General features: G+C 38.7%; 1 protein-coding gene across 17 annotated transcripts in view; it reads right to left on the reverse strand.

Moving 5' to 3' along the window:
• Window positions 1-20,897, reverse strand: part of KDM4C (lysine demethylase 4C) — a 478,025-nt gene that overhangs the window by 339,377 nt on the left and 117,751 nt on the right. For 14 of the 17 annotated variants that reach the window (XM_032392299.1, XM_032392301.1, XM_032392300.1 and 11 more), the window contains 2 exons: window positions 19,670-19,773; window positions 11,348-11,485 (listed from right to left, as the gene is read on the reverse strand). In XM_032392299.1, coding sequence (XP_032248190.1) covers window positions 11,348-11,485; window positions 19,670-19,723 — 192 coding nt within the window. In that variant the 5' untranslated portion in view covers window positions 19,724-19,773. Of the gene's footprint in view, window positions 1-11,347; window positions 11,486-19,669; window positions 19,774-20,897 lie in introns of those variants that run through there. The other 3 variants (XM_032392311.1, XM_032392309.1, XR_004297893.1) reach the window with 3 other exon arrangements.

Genomic DNA, 20,897 nt, shown 5'->3' on the forward strand with positions numbered 1-20,897 from the left:
ACCCCAGCTTTCTTTTGGTGTCCATTAGCATGGTAAATGGTTTTCCACCCCCTCACTTTCAATCTGGGGGTGTCTTTGGGTCTAAAATGAGTCTCTTGCAGACAGCATATCGATGGGTCTTGTTTTTTAATCCAATCTGATAGCCTGTGTCTTTTGATTGGGGCATTTAGCCCATTTACATTCAGGGTAACTATTGAAAGATAGGAATTCAGTGCCATTATATTGCCTGTAAAGTGACTGTTACTGTATATTGTTTGTGCTCCTTTCTGGTCTATGTTGCTTTTAGGCTCTCTCTTTGCTTAGAGGACCCCTTTCAATATTTGTTGTAGGGCTGGTTTCGTGTTTGCAAATTCCTTTAGTTTTTGTTTGTCCTGGAAGCTTTTTATCTCTCCTTCAATTTTCAATGACAGCCTAGCTGGATATAGTATTCTTCGCTGCATATTTTTCTCTTTTAGTGCTCTAAATATGTCCTGCCAGTCCTTTCTGGCCTGCCAGGTCTCTGTGGATAAGTCTGTTGCCAATCTAATGTTTCTACCATTGTAGGTTGCACATCTCTTCTCCCGAGCTGCTTTCAGGATTTTCTCTTTGTCTCTGAGACTCGTAAGTTTTACTATTAGATGTCGGGGTGTTGACCTATTTTTATTGATTTTGAGAGGGGTTCTCTGTGCTTCCTGGATTTTGATGCCTGTTTCCTTCCCCAAATTAGGGAAGTTCTCTGCTATAATTTGCTCCATTATACCTTCTGCACCTCTCTCTCTTTCTTCTTCTTCTGGGATCCCAATTATTCTAATGTTGTTTCGTCTTATGGTATCGTTTATCTCTCGAATTCTGCCCTCGTGATCCAGTAGTTGTTTATCTCTCTTTTTCTCAGCTTCTTTATTTTCCATCATTTGGTCTTCTATCTCACTGATTCTTTCTTCTGCCTCATTTATCCTAGCAGTTAGCGCCCCCATATTTGATTGCACCTCATTGATAGCCTTTTTGATTTCTACTTGGTTCGATTTTAGTTCTTTTACTTCTCCAGAAAGGGTTTCTCTAATAACTTCCATGTTTTTTTCAAGCCCAGCTAGTATCTTTAAAGTGATGATTCTGAACTCTAGATCTGACATCGTACTAATGTCCGTATTGAGTAGGTCCCTGGCAGTCGGTACTACCTCTTGTTCTTTTTGTTGAGGTGATTTTTTCCGTCTTGTCATTTTGTGCAGAGGAGAATAGATTACTGAGAGAACAAAATGCTAGCAGGGTAACAACGTCCCCAGAAAATATACTCTAAACAAATCAGAAAAGACCTGAAGCAGTGGGAAAAGAAAGGGAAAGAGAGAAAAAAGAAAAGGAAAGAAAAAAAGAAAAAAGAAAAAGATAAAGATAAAAACAAACAAAAGCAGAACAAAACAAAACAAAACAAAAACAGAATGTGATCAAATATGATCAGGCTGGATTATAGATCAGTGCCACACACTAGATTTTGGGTGTATTTTGGTCTGTTAAAAGAAAGTCCCTCCCAAAATTTTAAAGAAAGAAAAACTTATATATGTACAAAAATAAGGGTTGATATGATGAAGGGATGGAATATGACTGTAAAGATGGAAATTATAAAAAATTTTAAAAAAGGATTTCATAAGTTGTTTGAAAAAAGAAAGAAGAGGATTAAAAAAAAAAAAAAGAAAGAAAAAAGGGAGAGAATGTGATCAGGCAGGGGAGTAGAAAAAAACCATACACTAGAGATTTAGAGTATATTTTGATCTGTTAGAAGAAACTATCTCAAGATTTTAAAGAGAGAACAACTTATATATATATGCCATATACGGGTAACTGATATGAAGGGATAGAATATGACTTTAAAAATGAAAAATAAAAATGTTTTTTTTTTAAAAAAGGGATTGATAAGATGTTGGTTGAAAAAGGGAAAAAGAAAAATTCAAAAAAAAAGACAGTTAAAAAAAATAATTAACTTTGAAAGACTAAAGAATCATGGTAAAAAAGCCATGAATTCTATGTGCAGTATTCCCCTAGCGCTGGAGTTCTGCCGTTCTCATTGATCGGTAAACTTGGTCTTGGCTGGCTGTTCTCGCTGATCTTCTGGGGGAGGGGTCTGTTGCCATGGTTCCCAAATGTCTTTGCCGGAGGCGGAATTGCCCCGCCCTTGCCGGTCCGGGCTAAGTAATCTGCTCGGGTTTGCTCTCCGGAGCTTTTGTTCCCTGCAAGCTTTCCGTACAGCTTTGGAGGCGGAGAGTGAAAATGGCGGCCTCCCAGTCTCCGCCCCGGCGGAGCCGAGAACTCAGGGTCCCGCTCCTCAGCGAGCCCCCAGAGAAAAGCAGTCAGTCACTCCCGTCTCCCCGGTCTCCGGCCACACTGCGCGCTCACCCGGCCTGTGACCGCGCCTTTCTATCTGGCACCCGACCCCGGGTGGAGTCTCCAAACCCAGCAGATCCCCGCGGTGCGCTCCCGCACCTCTCCTCCCGGGGGAAGAAGGTGAGTCTCCCCGGATCTGCTGCTTGTTGGGTCCCAGCTGGAGGAGGAGTGGCCCGACTGTGCCGCGGATCACGGTTTATAGCAACCCCGAGCTGAGAGCCCGCGCCTGGGCTCCGTCTCTGCAGCCGGCTTCCCTGCTCCGGTACCTGGGAGCTCTGCCGCACTCAGGCACCCCCGGTCTTTCTGTGACCCCGAGGGTCCTGAGACCACACTGTCCCGCGAGGGTTCCACCCCCCACTTCGCCACCAGAGTGACGTCCCTCAGCGGAGCAGACTTCTAAAAGTTCCGATTTTGTGCTCCGCGGCTCTATCACTTCCCAGAAGCGGCCAAGGGAGGCCCCCTCCCCCGCCATCTATCCTCCCGAATATCGCCTCGGATTCACTTCTCCGCACGTCCTACCTTCCAGAAAGTGGTCGCTTTTCTGTTCAGAGAGTTGTTGCTCTTCTTTTCTTCGATCTCCTGTTGAGTTTGTAGGTGTTCAGAATGGTTTGATCCCTATCCAGCTGAATTCCTGAGAGGAGACGAAATCCAGGTCTCCTACTCCTCCGCCATCTTGCTCCACCCCCCTGTTTCCATATTATTTTAAATAGGAAGACTATTTATCTCTTTGATAATTTATATTCAGCTTTGATAACCCAAATATACTATTGTATAATTATATTATTATAAGAGATTAAGAGTTTTCTTTATTTTATACTATTTTTCCATAATGAAAAAAAAAAAAACAGGAGAAAAACTAAGAGGGAATATTAAAAAAGCAAAAAAGGATTCCCAAAACAGTTACAAATCCAGTACACTAGACAAAAAGCTCTTATAGTTAACCTTAGAAACAGCTATATACAGTACCCTTACCTTTAACACTCATCCTCCTCTATGAGATCTTTTCCAATATACTCTCTTCTTTCCTCTAAAAATACTGAAGGGCATACTCACAGGACATTCATGAAACACCCAATTCTACATGTGCCCAAAATACCTATTAATTCTCACAGAAAAAGGGCTATTAATAATATACTTGAAAATTATTACACATCTCCAATTTACAAATGGATTCTACATTGATGGTTTAAAACCTAAAATGCCTTTTTTTTTTTAAGATTTTATTTATTTATTTGAGAGAGAGAGAGACACAGTGAGAGAGGGAACACAAGCAGGTGGAGTGGGAGAGGGAGAAGCAGGCTTCCCGCTGAGCAGGGAGCCCAATGTGGGGCTCGATCCCAGGACCCCGGGATTATGACCCAAGTCGAAGGCAAACACTTAATGACTGAGCCACCCAGGCGCCCCCTAAAATGCCTTTTAGTAGAAAAAAAGTATTATATGATGCTGGAGGACCTCAATCCAAACAACAAAGGTCTATTTAATTCACTAAAGACCTGTGGTTTTCAACCCAAAGCATCTACCAGATTCAGCTAGGGGGATTTTTAAAATTCAAATACTTTTATCCCCTTACCAGAGATCATTATCCTTGGTCTGGGTGGGACCAGGGGTCTGTACTTTTAAAGCCCCACAGGGTTGAGAACAACTGCTAGAGACTCTTAGCTCCAAGAGACAGAGATCACATCTGTCTTATTTACTTCTTTAACCACAGCACAGGGCCCAGCACAAGCAGGGTCTAAACATGCCAGTGACTTGCCATTTACTTTCCCAGCCTTCTTTACAGTTATGGATGGCCATGGAATATAAAAGGAAGTTTTCAGGTGGACTTCAAGGAAAGATTTTCCTCCCAAACAGAGGAAGGTGGGTGAGCCACCTTCGTACTGTCTCCTTCCTTCCTGTCCTTGGAGAGAACATGCCTAGAGTAAGCACTAGTGAATACCCTCCCACTAAGGCCGGTAGGACAGAAGGACAGGAAGAGCAGGGGACCTCATGACACTGCTGCTGAGCAGTTACACCAAGCCTGGGTGTAACCGAATCTCTGAATCCCTCAAGTGAGATAACAACATCCTACTAGATGAACCACTATTTGTTTTGTCAGTGGTAGCTGCTGGGTGGGGATACAGGGATGCAGGAAACCCTGCATGGGAAAGAATGAAAGCTATGAGGAACCAGGCTATCTGACTACTATAAACTCTGGGGGTACGGTACCCGAAGCCCGGCTGATTCTCCCATCATCCCCTTCCTCCTTCAAGGGGCTAGCCAGCCTACTTCCCTCAAATATCCCCAGGTATGCTTACCACTCCTCTCGTTTCTGGGTCACCACTGGCTAGAACACACATCCCAACTTTCCCTCTTCTCCAAACACCTATCTGGGACAGAGCCTTTTGTAGAATTTTTTACTATGTATTTACTATTATAAACACTGAATAAATATGGAAAAAGTAAAAGAGATGGTTTAAAAAAAATCCCAAAGTTTAAAAAGTCCTGCAATAGAATTTGGTCCTTGATAATCGTAAGAACAGGTATGTATGCCCTCGATTTTGTTCTAACTCCCCAGTTAGGGTGCAAACTCCCCCTTACAACTTATACAATAGACAGGATCATTCTGAATCCTCAAGAATCTTGAAAGTGATCCCACCAATCACGTAGTAGACTGGTACCTATTTAATCCACCATATCCAGGGAGATGAGTCCAGAAGGAAGTAGCACACTGGGGGGGTCAACCTTCTGCCTCTGATCCCAGCTGCACCATCCTCACTTTATACATCATTCCTCTTCTCCTCCTCCCACATTTGAGAAAGGCGGTGGTAGAGTGCAGAAGACATCAGATTATCTCTGAACTGGCACCATAACAGAAATGGCATGAAGTAACACAGATAAAGTGCCCTGGACAAGATCTCAGCAATCATTACTATCGAACTATATGAAAGTAGAATAACTTAAAAACAAATTATTTTTTTCTCAGTAGAATATGTAAGTTATTCAAAAAAGCCAATTTACTTTTTCCTTTTTTTTCAAAGATTTTATTTATTTATTTGAGAGAGAGAGTGAGAGAGAGCGAGCATACAAGCCGGGGCAGAGAGGCAGAGGCAGAGGGAGAAGCAGACTCCCCGCTGAGCAGGAAGCCTGATGAGGGGACTTGATCCCAGGACCCTGAGATCATGACCTGAGCTGAAGGCAGATGCTTAACCAACTGAGCCACCCAGGCGCCCGCCAACTTACTTTTTCTTAAGGTATGACTTAAACTAAAGCCTCAAAAACAGACATTACCTTGATTTCAGTTTAGCAACTAAACATCAGTATCATAAACCATGTAACTCAAATCCCAAAATCCAGCAAATTTAAGTTAGCAATAAATAAAATCAGTCTCCCTAGCTCTGAGGACTTCAGTTCCAGATCTCTCTCCTGCAGACACAATATTTACTAATCAACTGGCTTTCTACTACACTACCTGAAGTCTCAGATTTTCTAAATCCCATAATTCTATACTTTATCAGAATAAGATGAGGACATAATATGAATATTTTCTTTCTTAATACCTCTTTCAGGTATATAAATACTAACTCCCCAGTTAGAGTAGAAGCTCCAAAAGACATGACTTCATATGATTCTGTTTCTCCACATGGTATTTTGTACTCTATGTTGTACCACCAGCGCCCAGGAAATAGAAATAAAGTAGAGGTAAAAAGAGAAAATGAGAATATAAAATCTCTGTGCTCCCAAAGTTCATATTATATATGCCACATCAGACACTCAAAATTAGAATGCAGGAACTGTTAGTCTACATTTCCTTTCTTCCACATGCTCTAAGAATGAAGAAATTCTGTGATCTAAAACATATTAAAATATAACATAGGGACTCACCATTAAAATGATCCCTGATTGTTTTAAAAAAGACTGCCCAAGATTAAAGATTTTATTGGAAGGGTGCTACCCGATTTAAGAATAACGAAATCTAACTCTAGAAAAGGATTAAAATACAAAATGGAATGAAGCTATACCACAGCTCTTGTAGGCAAGACAATTTAATAACTGAAATCCACTCCAGATTAAAGGGAAATCAATTTCAAAATTCTATCTTTTTAAACTTGTTCAAACATTTAAGGATTCAAATGTCAGAATGCTTTAAAATTATATTGTGAAGTAATGCTCCTGAAGTTCATGAGAGAACATTCCTGGCTCTGCAGTGTAATTTTTCAACTTTCTGGCATATCATGTTAATAGATTATCACCTAAAATAAAATTAATACAAAATAAGAGGTACCATTTTGGAGCCACCAACTATTACCTTTCCTTCCAAGAAGATAACATTATTTATCGTGCCATAAATAAGTCTCTCACACTGCACACATGGTCATAAATACACTACTTCTGATGGTGTAGGCTAGATATGACTGTCCCCAAGACAATGGTTCTTTTTTACTCAAGAAAATCAGTACAGTAAATAACTTTTCTTCCCTTTGAAACAATCACAGTGCTTGAGGCTGCCACGACACAAAAACAAAATATCTTCACAAATGTCTCCAAACAGTCAAGCTGAAAATCTAAGCCAAAGTTTCATTTAACAGCCTGTCAGTTTTTTGATGTGAAGCTAATGAATGCAGTGGCAAACAAATCCATCAAACCTAACATCAAAACAACTGCACTTCATCCTACCAAACGGAAAAATGAAATACAACCTGCAGGCCAGCTCTTCGATCCAACCTAGCCAGGAAGCAGACCTGTGAGTGCCACCACAGCTCCTGCACAGAAGTAATCATGGACTCCATTGCACCACAGAAGGAGAGAATGCTCCAGAAATGGAAAACATTCATCTCAAATATGCACCAATATCTTATTCCAATTGCTAAAGTGCTACACAGTTTTAAATCTCTATCAGAAAAAAATATAGCATTTCATTCTAGATTACTCTGATGTTCAATGCTATAAAGATGCCTAAAATAAATAACTAGATAGTATGTTCTATTCATACTACAGTTTTGAAAATGGAGGTTTATTAAAAGCCCCTCTGCTCTTTATAAAAGCTCCTTGAAGACAAAGAAAACATGTCTTTCTTCTTTGTACAAACATGCAGCACAATTCCTGTTGCAAAGGAGAAACTCACTGAGCACTCTCTGAAGCTGAACTCTGCCTAACTCAGTAGGCAAATGGGCACGTAGCTACCTAGAACATTCCTCTCAATTTTTCTTCAGTGAAAACCTTACCTTTGATCAATGAAATGGGGCGAAATTACATAACCCCCTTCTTAGGCAGGTGAGTTCTCTTAAAGGCAAGACCCTTCTGTTCTAGAGTATTGTACAGGATTTTTCTGAATAAAAATCACCAATATCTCCAACATTACCAGTGACCCTGGGGTTATCTTTCAAAACCTAATGTTTTGCTGTTTTTTTTTTTTTTTCAATTAAAAAATAGGTTTTTGTAAAGCTCTTTTCTAAGTCATCAAATTAGAAATACTGGTTTGTAATATATGAAATGTAACCAGTAGAGACCCCACATGCTGTACCACATTAATTCTGTCCCACAAAGAGACTGTATTGGAAGCTTTTATATACTCATATCAACCCCATGTGACAGGTAAAGGAGATCTCATTCCCCCTGGGGTTCAATTATGAAAAAGCACGCCATTATTTTTTAAATTATGTGCCCCCCTAAAAAGCATACCTCATCATCACTTGTGAATAATAACCATTTCTTTTTTTTTAACTAAAGGCTTAAAATATATTTTTCAAGTACATATGTATTTGTAGGTGCTCTAATCCCAAATAACCATAAAAACATAAAGGCATAAAACTTTGGGTACTTGAAGGAGAGATATTTATAGATAGATAGGACTTACAGGACCCCTCAGATGCTACTATATGTGAATATAAAACTATCCCTGAGTACAATAACTATTTCTTAATAGCTGTCATTTAGAATAAACTGGATAAAGCAAAGAATTAAGAAGGCAAAAATTTGTTAGTTTAAGAATTAACTTAGGCATCTTCAAAGCTAAAAGTCTTTTTTTTAAAGATTTTATTTATTTATTTGTGAGAGAAAGAGAGAGACAGAGGGAGAGAGAACACAAGCAGGGGGAACAGCAGGCAGAGGGAGAAGCAGGCTCCCTACTGAGCAGGGAGCCCGATGCAGGACTCGATCCCAGGACCCTGAGATCATGACCTGAGCCGAAGGCAGACGCTTAACTGACTGAGCCACCCAGGTATCCCAAAGCTAAAAGTCAAATGCAGTTCCTAATTAATCCATTATACATTTATCCCCAGCAAAACACAAAAAATAACTGCCCAATTCACAAATTTTCCCAAGATTAAAAACTACACACACATGCATGCACACATGCACACACATACACATGATATAGTATTCATATGGCTGTGTAAGGAAATAGCCTTGGAGAGCAATAAAAATGTATCAAATAAATGACAAAGACACCAAAATATGCACAAAAATGCCATCAGAGCGCCCTACAATATAAGAGAACTTATTTACTGAGAGCCAAGAAAATATTAAAATTGAGGGATATAATTTAAGAAAGCATAAGTATGTTTTACTGAAACATTCAAAACTGTATCCATTACAAATTTAGTTTCCAGTTCTTGAACAGAATAACTAAAATTAGTTACATCTACTCAAAGAAGATTCTTAATATTTCACCATGTCAATTATTAATTGGAACTCTCTGTGGTAGAACGCTGCCCCAACGTTCCCACCCCCAACAACAAAGATACCCATGTCCTAATTCCTACAATTTGTGAATGTCATCTTATATGATTGCTTGCTCTGAAATGTAGGAGACCACATGGAAGGACCTGAGAGATGCCTCTAGGAGCAAAGACCTGGCTGACAGGCAACAAGAAAATGGGAACTCAGTCCTACAACTGCAAGGAACTGAATTCAGCCAACAACCTGACTGAGCAAGGAAATGGATTCTTCACCAGTGTCTCCAGTAAGAAAAGCAGCCCTGCAAACATCTTGATTTTTGCTTGGTGAGACTAATATCAAACTTACCATGAGATGGTAAGTGGGTATTGTTTGAAACCACTACTTTTATAGTAATTTGCTACAACAGCAACAGAAAACAAATACATCACCAAAAGTAAGGGAAGGGTGGAGACAACACCTAAAAACATCTCAAATGCATGCAATTAAGACAATTTTTAACTAACTAGCCAAAACTGCGTCATAGTCATTGAACAATTTTGTACCTAGCAAAATACCAGAACAAAGACAGTCATATTCCTTAACTAAACTGAATGATATAAATCAATACAGCATGAGTGGATACCCACATACCTAAGGTTTAATCTATGGAGTGGAGAGGTATTTCTAATTTATACAGGAAGAAACAAACAAAATAAATAAATGACTTTCCTAATGATATATGGCTAGCTAGAAGAAAAGCTGGACCTTCAATCCCTGCCTCCTCCACCACAATGTGCTACTTCTTAACAGTCCCCCAATCCTAGGCTCTGTCAGCTATGATTTCAGAGACGAAACCACTACCCAACCTCCCTTCCTTGGTCATACCCCAGTCCCATTCTACATGCACAAAGAAATGTGGAAACCCACTAAGAACATTTTAGTTTTGGGGAGAAGCTATTCTCCCCATGGTACCAATACAATGAACTACATCTGAAACCCACAGTAAACAAGCATCAACTAATTTTTCTGGTAACTGAACAGCTGTGATAGCTGACTTATTATGTCAATGATTAAAGAGGCAAACCACAGAATAACACACCTTGCTGTAACTATGGGTCTATGCCTCTATTTCAATGCAGATACAAGCATTACCTTTCTGTGAAAGCACTGCAAGGCGCTGGCCCATACACTGAGTTTTCTATTTTTTTATTAGGTTTATTATAATATGAAGGATGCGTAATGGGAAGAAGTAGTTCAGTTCTGTTCCTTTCTAAATTACCCCTCATAAATAGAAATTAGTCAGAACAGAAAAAGTCTTCTAATAGCAGGAGCGTTCCTTTTTTCACAAGTTCACACAAATGCTTCCTAGGCTGTCAAATGGCTATACTTCTATTTTAATATATTATGTAATTTTCTAAATACACATCTAAATTAAACCTAGTGTTCTCTTCCCTGAATATATTTCTATCCAAGTTCACCCAATGGTTCTACATGCAAGTTTTATCAATGTAGAATGAATAATACTCACTTATACCATGCAGTGGCCAAGATACAGCCACATAAGTTGTATATGTCATTTTCTATTAAATCTGTGTCAATTTTACATACTCCGTAAAATACATAGTTTCATTTAGAAGCTGCCTTCTGCCAGCCTGTACTTCTGCCTCCAAAGCCATAGGAAAGAAAGCAACCTAATGGAAGCTACCACCTCTTTGAAGATGTCCTCTATTTAACACCACAGGGGGAGATTAATTAAATTTAATAGAAGCTGTGGCTTGTGAATGAAAATACACAGTCTGTGTAACAAATTAAATATACTGAGCAGGAGATACAAAATTTCATACCAAATTTAACATAAAAATATATTTCTTGTTAAAGTATGTTCTACATTACTTTCAAGAAATTCATTTTTGCACTAAAGACAGTTTTAATCATTTCTTCTTACCATCCTCCCTCAACCTCTTACTACAGTTTTAACAGACACTTTCATCTGTAAGTAGTTGTTTTCTAAGCTATGGACTAAACTCAATCTGGAGAGAGCAAAGTCTACCTAACATGGAGCCACAGGGAGCCACTAGAAAATCTCACAAAAAACAATTGGTGGCTTTAAGAAAGAAAGCAAACTTCAGTTGCATAAAATTACCTCTGCTCCACATTAATCTCAAAACAGAAAACTGTGGCTACAAGTGATAATATAGGCCATGTAAAATAAATACATCTAGTCTGAAATAAATTACCATGGTGAGAAGCACACAATATCAATGAGGGGGAAATAAGTGTTGCATGTGATCTTAGGTTTCCTCCTACAATACCCAGAATACACATTTAATTTATGCTTTATTTTTGAGGCATAACTTACCAATTTAGCAACTTTCCCATAGTCAATCCATCTGACTGTAGCAAAATTTGTAGATTCTGCACAGTTGAAACCATGATTAAAACCAGCATGGTAGCCATATGGAAAAGTGATCATAAATTCTCCAGCCTCCTGAGTGATCTATAGGGTAGAAAACATAATATTTTCCAATTATAAGACTTTCCAAATTACAAATATAATTAAAATATATTTCCTATAAAAAAAGAAAAAAAAAGCCATGATATTAGAGCTATCTAATATAAAAGAAGTAGCCCCAGATCTTTACCCAATTCATTAACAGTTTTTCAGGAAACATTAAAGACTTTTCTAAACAGGGTGTGACCTTCTGGCAATGTCCACAATCAAAGATATTATATTTTATTTGAAGATGTCTTTAAGTTATCCAAGTAAATTTGTTCATGTTAGCAATCAAGCTGCATATTTTAATACTTTAAAAATTCATTTTACTGGAGTTACATAACAGGACCTATTTTGACTGATGTTTTTTCAAAGTTAGAGCTATAAAAATTCCAATAATCCATGCTCAACAGGCTTTACTATGAATTCTGTTGCTAAAGAATTGGTGGTATTGGGGCGCCTGGGTGGCTCAGACGGTTAAGCTTCTGCCTTCAGCTCAGGTCATGATCCCAGCGTCCTGGGATCGAGCCCCGCATCGGGCTCCCTGCTCAGCTGGAAGCCTGCTTCTCCCTCTCCTACTCCCCCTCCTTGTGTTCCCTCTCTCTATGTCAAATAAATTTTAAAAAAAAATCTTAAAAAAAAAAAAGAATTGGTGGTATTCACCAAATTATTCTTTCATAATACTCAGAAAACATTCAATTAACTATATACCATTTAATAGTAAAATTTCTATCAAAGAATTATTCAAATATGTATGTATGAGTGCATCTTTAAATATAATTAAAGTAACTTGGGTCAACCAGTCAGAGCTTAAAAGCAAACATGAAAAATATATTTATTCCATTCCTATTTTTTAAGTTAAAGACATTTGACTTTTTACGATCACCAAAACACACAAAATACACCATGAGCTATAGAAAAATAGTAAAGCAAAATTTTTCTGCACTTTTTAAAAAATTTACCTATGCAATGATGGATTATCAAATTTATTACCTATGGTTCATTTTGTCACCATGGTTCAATTCAGTCCTAAAATGTTGAGAAATGAATCTGTGAGTATATATGTGTATGTAGACATACAGGAGACATACTGTATAAATACAGATGCATACAAGGCAATTCAGTTGCCATTTTAGGTATACTAAAATGTTGTGTGTGGAAGTATTTTCTTTTTTTTTTAATTTTATTTTATTATGTTATGTTAGTCACCATACAATACATCATTAGTTTTTGATGTGGTGATCCACGATCCATTGTTTTTGTATAACACCCAGTGCTCCATGCAGTACGTGCCCTCCTTAATACCCATCACCAGGCTAACCAATCCCGCCTCCCCCCTCCCCTCTAAAACCCTGTTTGTTTCTCAGAGTCTATAGTCTCTCGTGGTTCATCTCTCCCTCCAATTCCCCCCTTCATTTTTCCCTTCCTTCTCCTAATGTCCTCCAGGCTATTCCTTATTTTCCACAAATAAGTGAAACCATATGATAATTGACTTTCTCTGCTTGACTTATTTCACTTAGCATAATCTCCTCCAGTCCCATCCATGTTGATGTAAAAGTTGGGTATTCATCCTTTCTGATGGTCGAGTAATATTCCATTGTATATATGGACCACATCTTCTTTATCCATTCATCTGTTGAAGGGCATCTCGGCTCTTTCCACAGTTTGGCTATTGTGGACATTGCTGCTATGAACATTGGGGTGCATATGGCCCTTCTTTTCACTACATCTGTGTCGTTGGGGTAAATACCCAGTAGTGCAATTGCTGGGTCATAGGGTAGCTCTATTTTTAATTTTTTGAGGCACCTCCACACTGTTTTCCAAAGTGGCTGTACCAACTTGCATTCCCACCAATAGTGTAAGAGGGTTCCCCTTTCTCCATAACCTCTCCAACATTTGTTGTTTCTTGCTTTGTCAATTTTTGCCATTCTAACTGGTGTAAGGTGGTATCTCAATGTGGTTTTGATTTGAATTTCCCTGATGGCTAATGATGATGAACATTTTTTCATGTGTCTGTTAGCCATTTGTAGGTCTTCTTTGGAGAAGTGTCTGTTCATGTCTTCTGCCCATTTTTTGACTTGATTATTTGTTTTTTGGGCGTTGAGTTTGAGAAGTTCTTTATAGATCTTGGATACCAGCCCTTTATCTGTAGTGTCATTAGCAAATATCTTCTCCCATTCTGTGGCTTGCCTCTTTGTTTTGTTAACTGTTTCCTTTGCTGTGCAGAAGCTTTTTATCTTGATGAAGTCCCAAAAGTTCATTTTTGCTTTTGTTTCACTAGCCTTTGGAGATGTATCTTGAAAGAAGTTGGTGTGGCCGATGTCAAAGAGGTTACTGCCTATGTTCTCCTCTAAGATTTTGATCGATTCCTGTCTCACATTGAGGTCTTTCATCCATTTTGAGTTTATCTTTGTGTATGGGGTTAGAGAATGGTCAAGTTTCATTCCTCTGTATATAGCTGTCCACTTTTCCCAGCACCATTTATTGAAGAGACTGTCTTTTTTCCATTGCATATTTTTTCCTGCTTTGTCGAAGATTATTTGACCATAGAGTTGAGGGTCCATATCTGGGCTCTCTATTCTGTTCCATTGGTCTATATGTCTGTTTTTGTTCCAGTACCGTGCTGTCTTGGTGATCACAGCTTTGTAATATAGCTTGAAACCGGGCAACGTGATGCCCCCAGCTTTGTTTTTCTTTTTCAACATTTCTTTGGTGATTTGGGGTCTTTTCTGATTCTACACAAATTTTAGGACTGTTTGTTCCAGCACTTTGAACAATGTCATTGGAACTTTGTTCGGGATGGCATTGAAGGTATAGATTGCTGTGGGTAGCATAGACATTTTAACAATGTTTATTCTTCCAATCCATGAGCATGGAATGTTTTTCCATCTTTTTGTGTCTTCTTTAATTTCTTTCATGAGTGTTTTGTAGTTCCTAGAGTATAGATCCTTTAACTCTTTGGTCAGCTTTATTCCGAGGTATCTTATGGTTTTTGGTGCTATTGTAAATGGAATCGTTTCTCTAATTTCTCTTTCTACAGTTGCATTGTTAGTGTATAAGAAAGCAACTGATTTCTGTGCATTGATTTTGTATCCTGCCACATTACTGAATTGCTGTATGAGTTCTATCTTTCAATAATCACTCTCAACGTGAACGGCATAAATGCTCCCATAAAACGGCACATGGTTGCAAATTGGATAAAAAGACAGGACCCATAAATATGCTGTCTACAAGAGACTCATTCTGAACCTAAAGATACATCCAGACTGAAAGCGAAGGGATGGAGATCCATCTTCCATGCCAGCAGACCTCAAAAGAAAGCTGGGGTAGCAATTCTTATAATCAGACAAATTAGATTTTAAGCTAAAGACTGTAGTTAGAGACACAGAAGGACAGTATATCATTCTTAAAGGGTCTATCCAACAAGAAGATCTAACAATTGTAAATATCTACACCACCAACATGGGAGCAGCCATCTACACAACCCAACTGTTAACCAAAATAAGAGTCATATTGATAACAATACATTAATTGTAGGAGACCTCAATACTCCACTCTCAACAATGGACAGATCACCTAAGCAGAAAATCAACAAAAAAACAAGAGCTTTGAATGACACACTGGACCAGATGGATCTCATAGATATATACAGAACATTCCATCCTAAAACAACAGAATACTCATTCTTCTCAAGCGCACATGGAACTTTCTCCACAATAGACTACATACTGGGTCACAAATCAGGTCTCAACCAATAACAAAAGACTGAGATTATTCCCTGCATATTCTCAGACCATAATGCTTTAAAACTGGAACTCAATCACAAGAAAAAATTTGGAAGAAATTCAAACACTTGGAAGCTAAAGACCACTCTGCTCAAGAATGTTTGGGTCAACCAGGAAATCAAAGAAGAACTTAAACAGTTCATGGAAACCAATATGAACGAAAACACATCAGTCCAAAACCTATGGGATACTGCAAAGGCGGTCGTAAGGGGGAAATACATAGCCATCCAAGCCTCACTCAGAAAAATAGAAAAATCCCCAATTCACCAACTAACTTTACACCTTAAAGAACTAGAGAAAAAGCAACAAATGTGGAAATATTTTCTTTCACAATAAATCTGAAATCTGTCTCATCGCCCTCTCCCCCGTGACAGCCCAGCAGATGTTCTACAACAATGAGCAGCAACTCCGCTGCCACCTGGCAGGTAAAGAACCACTCATCAGTGTTCACCATGGTTCCAGTTCCATCATTCTGAGCCACATGAGAACACAGCCTGGTTCTCTCCTCTCCTGGTCTCACTGAATTTCATTAATTGTAATTGTGCTTAGAAACTAGGCACTTCCCTGTACTATGTGATAAAACAAAACTCACCCTGGTCAACTGTTTTTAACCCTACACAGAGATGGGTGAAGAAGGTAGGGCTGCTGCCACTGGGATAAGGAAACTACCTTCACTGCTCCATTGAATCCCACCCACAACCCTTTTCTACACTACCTAGAAAATCCTGCTTTTTAAAATTAACAAGTCAGGAAATGACAGATGTTGGTGGGGTTGTGGAGAAAGGGGAACACTCCTACACTGTTGGTGGGAATGCAAGCTGGTGCAGCCACTCTGGAAAACAGTATGGAGGTTCTTCAAAAAGTTGAAAATAGAGCTACCATACGATCCAGCAATTGCACTACTGGGTATTTACCCCAAAGATACAAATGTAGGGATCCAAAGGGGTACGTGCACCCGATGTTTATAGCAGCAACGTCCACAATAGCCAAACTGTGGAAAGAGCCAAGATGTCCATCAACAGATGAATGGATAAAGAAGATGTGGTATATATATACAATGGAATATTATGCAGCCATCAAAAGGAATGAAATCTTGCCATTTGCAATGACCTGGACGGAACTGGAGGGTATTATGCTGAGCAAAATAAGTCAATCAGAGAAAGACATGTATCATATGACCTCACTGATATGAGGAATTCTTAATCTCAGGAAACAAACTGAAGGTTGATGGAGTGGTGGGGGGTGGGAGGGATGGGGTGGCTGGGTGATAGACATTGGGGAGGGTATGTGCTATGGTGAGCGCTGTGAATTGTGCAAGACTGTTGAATCACAGATCTGCTCCTCGGAAACAAATAATACATTATATGTCAAAAAAAAAAAGAAGAAGAAGCTAGCACGAGGGGAAGAATGAAGGGGGGGAATCAAAGGGGGAGACGAACCATGAGAGACTGTGGACTCTGAAAAACAAACTGAGGGTTCTAGAGGGGTTGGGGGTGGGGGGATGGGTTAGCCTGGTGATGGGTATTAAAGAGGGCACATTCTGCATGGAGCACTGGGTGTTATAAGCAAACAATGAATCATGGAACACTACATCAAAAACTAATGATGTAATGTATGGTGATTAACATAACATAATAAAAAAAATAAAAAGAAAATCCTGCTTTTGCCATGTTGAAAAGAGTACCTGTTCCCATTGAAAGGGACTCTAAATTTTATGCTTCTGTATAATTTCCAGAAACAGTCAGTCCCAGTTAGCCAAAATATTTTTTGGTTGATCTTACTGCCTCTGCGTAATACGTAGATAAGAAAGCACAGTGACAGAAAAGAATTCCATATCATAAAAGAAGTTGGAAAGGAAATATACATAATCTAAAAGCAGACATTATCAGTTTATTAAACATATATATATATGATTATGTGCAGATACACTGAAAGAAAGAAAATGTTACTCCAACTGTGAAATGATTGCCTAAAAAGAGGGTCAAACTAAGGAGAAAGAATGTGTTCTATATAACATATACTATGCAAAGCCCTCTTATAGATCATCTCTTTTCATCTTCATAATAGCCCTATTAAGTAGGTACTATTATTATCATCGTTCTCCAGCTAAAGTAACTGAAGCTCAGAAAAATTATATAATTTCCCCAAGTGACAGAATCAAGAATGAACTTGGGAAGCTTAATTCAGAAGCCTACACTACTCTGTCCCATGTTACATTATCATCATCACAGAACAAGTTCCTTGAGGAGGACAGAGTCATCACACATTCTTCATCAACATGGAAGGGGAAGTGGCAGTATTTCATATAAAAAAACTGCAATTGCCAATCAGATGGTGAGGCAGTGGTGTCTTCAGAAGCCACGAAATGTACCATCCTCAAGAGACTAAAGGAGAGCCTGGTGCATTGGGTTTTACCAAGTAGTATTGAAAAGCCACAGCCCAGAAAGGGGTGCAGGGCACCTGCCTCCTTTTCCCCAAAGCTTGGAAAGGAACTACAAGCTCCAAAGGCCTCCAATCCTGGGGAAATGAACCAATCCCACGGTCTGCTATTTCACATGATCCCCTCTCCAAAGACCAGCCTGATCAATATCTATCACCAGCCCTAAAATCATAAAGGATTTTCTGTCCTTGGGAGACTCTAGTCCACTCATTCTCCTCTCCCTTCTAAAATTCCAACTTAAGGGGCACCTGGGTGGCTCAGTCGGTTAAGTGTCTGCCTTCGGCTCAGGTCATGATCGCGGGGTCCTGGGATCCAGCCCCGCATCTGGCTCCCTGCTCAGCGGGAAGCCTGCTTCTCCCTCTCCCATTCACCCTGGTTGTGTTCCTATTCTCTCTATCCTGTCAAATAAATAAAATCTTAAAAAAAAAAACTAAAAATCTTAATAAAAAAATAAAATAAAATTCCAACTTAAAGAAAAGTGTCTAATTAAGCTAATGCCAACCACCTAAAAGAAACACTCACTGATGATGTGTTTGAGACTGAAAAGCCCAGTGCCTAGAGGTATCTGCAAGTAAGGCAGAGCCCCACAGTGGCAGTGGCAGTGGCCCATGGAGGGGACACAGCCCCTGCCCTCTGTATCTGTGAGAGTGCTGTAGTCCATCACCAACTTATCTCCACACACATGCACATCCCTCACAGTATACATCTCGAAGGCACACTTTGTGTCATGGCTAAGACTATGTGAGTAAAACAGTGGTGAGAGCATCTCTGCACACAAGAAAATGTGTCTCATCTCATGCATGAATACAGCATAGACAGTTTGTGAGTGAGCAGGGACCACCTCAAGTTGGAGAATGACTCTTGGTCCTTGAAAAACTTCTACTTTGAACAAAGCTGGGGGTGGGGGGTGGGATGCACTTTAAGGGTCCGAGATTAAGAAGAGGTAAAGATTTAGTCACAAGTGAAAAACTTCTCAGGTGAAAAACAGCAAATATTACAGGAAGAAAAGTCAAATTAAAAATGAAGAAAAAAAAGATGAAGAAGAGAGTACAGCTATTTATTAATGTTTCTACAAGTAGCTAATTACTAAATCCTCCTCTGAGAGGGAGACTTTATTTATCTGGTCAAAAGCTTTTTGTCATTTTAGCTTCTTCACATAAAAGTCCTCATGCTCCATAATAATTCTGACCCAGTAACTACCCATGGGCACAAAGAAAGAGGAACCTAGTATGTAGTGAGTCTTACAGAACTTAATCTTCAGAAATATTCCAAAGAAGCAATATCTGATTATTAAATCATCTGGCAATTTTATCCATAATGAACTCTCAATTGTATTATGTCTGAATATGTTTAGAAGAAACATACTGGTATCATAAAAATTGACTCCAACCAAACTAATAATAATTGTTCTGAGTTCTTTTTTTTTTAAGATTTATATTTATTTGAGAGAAAGAGAGAGAGCACGCAAAAGTGGAGGGAGGGGCAGAGAGACATGCAGACTCCCCGCTGAGTGCAGAGCCTACCAAGGGGCTCGATCCCAGGACTCTGAGATCATGACCTGAGCCATAGTCAGATGCTTAACCGACTGAGCCACCCAGATGCCCCTGTTCTGAATTCCTTTTAAAAAAATAGATCACATATATATAAATTATATTGTTCATATAAAAGACTTTAATGTAGAAGTGCTACATCTTACTTTGTTGAATGTCCTGCATTTTACTTTCACTGTTGTTATAAGTGAACTATAACCAGCATGAAATTATAGTAAATGTATCCATAAATAAAATTTCAAATGAGTATTGAGATAAATAATTGTTACGTTATAAAACAAGAATCTGAATTTTTCTCCCCACATCCTAAAAACCCTATTAGAAGTCAAGGATATATTAGTTTGTGTTAAATTTGTCTTACATAAAAATACTACACACACAAAATGAATGTTAAAGAATAACACTAATATACCTTGTCAAAGGGAATGCCATACTTCTTCAATACTGAGGGAGAGATCAGTGTCATCTTATGGCGAAGAAATGCATCACACCCTTGAGAACTGCTTGGGAAAAAACCTAAATGGAAACAACAAATATAAGTAGTAATTTGCCAATTATGATAAAATTTCAGATAGATTTTTTAAAGCTTATGTTCTAGTATTCTCACAGAATGACAGTTTTATGCAAATATAAACCAACTCCATCATCAAAAAAACCCTGGTACTAAAAATTAGAGTCAGAATTCTTAAAAGCTAAGGGATACATATTTATATCACTAAAGGCTGACCTTCATTACAAAAAGAGCTACCAAGAATTGTTTTTATAACATATAAAATTACTAAGCCTTACAAATTTCAACTTACAAATTTTAATTCAATCTGCCTAATATCTGATAAATGGACAAAACAATAAAGATGGTTAGGAAAGGTAAATACACATTTTAATAGAGAAATCTCTCATTTTAAAAAGACTCCTAGAAGCAATCATTCCAGATGCACTTGTCCCAATGCCTGGCAAAGAGAAGAAACAGCAGTTTCCCACCTTTCTGTGTTTCTTTCTGATCAATTTAATACAGTTAATTGCTACTATAGATAATGCTGCTATAAACACAGGGGTGTATTTATCCCTTCGAATTAGTATTTTTGTATTCTTTGGGTAAATTTCACTCATACATGGAATTTAAGAAACAAAACAAGCAAGCAAAGGGGGAAAAAAAGAGAGAGAGGGGGGCAAACCAAGAAATGACTCTTAACCTACCTACAGAAAGCAAACTAATGGTTAGCAGAGGAGAGGTGGGTGAGGGGGATGGGTGAAATGGGTGATGGGGATTAAGGAGGGCATTTGTTGTGATGAGAAGTGTTGGATCACTATACTGTACACTTGAAACTTATATTACACTGTATGTTAACTAACTGGAATTTAAATAAAAACTTAAAAAAAAAAAAAAAAAAAAAAAAGGTTAGCTGCTACCAGTTTCCTGAACCAAATTCCTGGACAGCTCTGGTCAAATGCTTGGAAACCTACCCCACCAGTCTGTGTGAGAGCAGTGTTTTGAGGAGTCCTTTAAGTGAGGAAGCTTAACACGCAGCAACCCTTTCACTCAACAGTATATCATGGACCAAAATATAGTCGTTTTCTCCACCACTGACTTCATTCCTGCACTTTGTCTGAGGCAGACTCATTCATTCAGCTATGCAAGC

The sequence above is a fragment of the Phoca vitulina genome, unplaced genomic scaffold, assembly GCF_004348235.1.
Source record: "Phoca vitulina isolate PV1807 unplaced genomic scaffold, GSC_HSeal_1.0 scaffold67, whole genome shotgun sequence".
Lineage (NCBI taxonomy): Eukaryota > Metazoa > Chordata > Mammalia > Carnivora > Phocidae > Phoca > Phoca vitulina.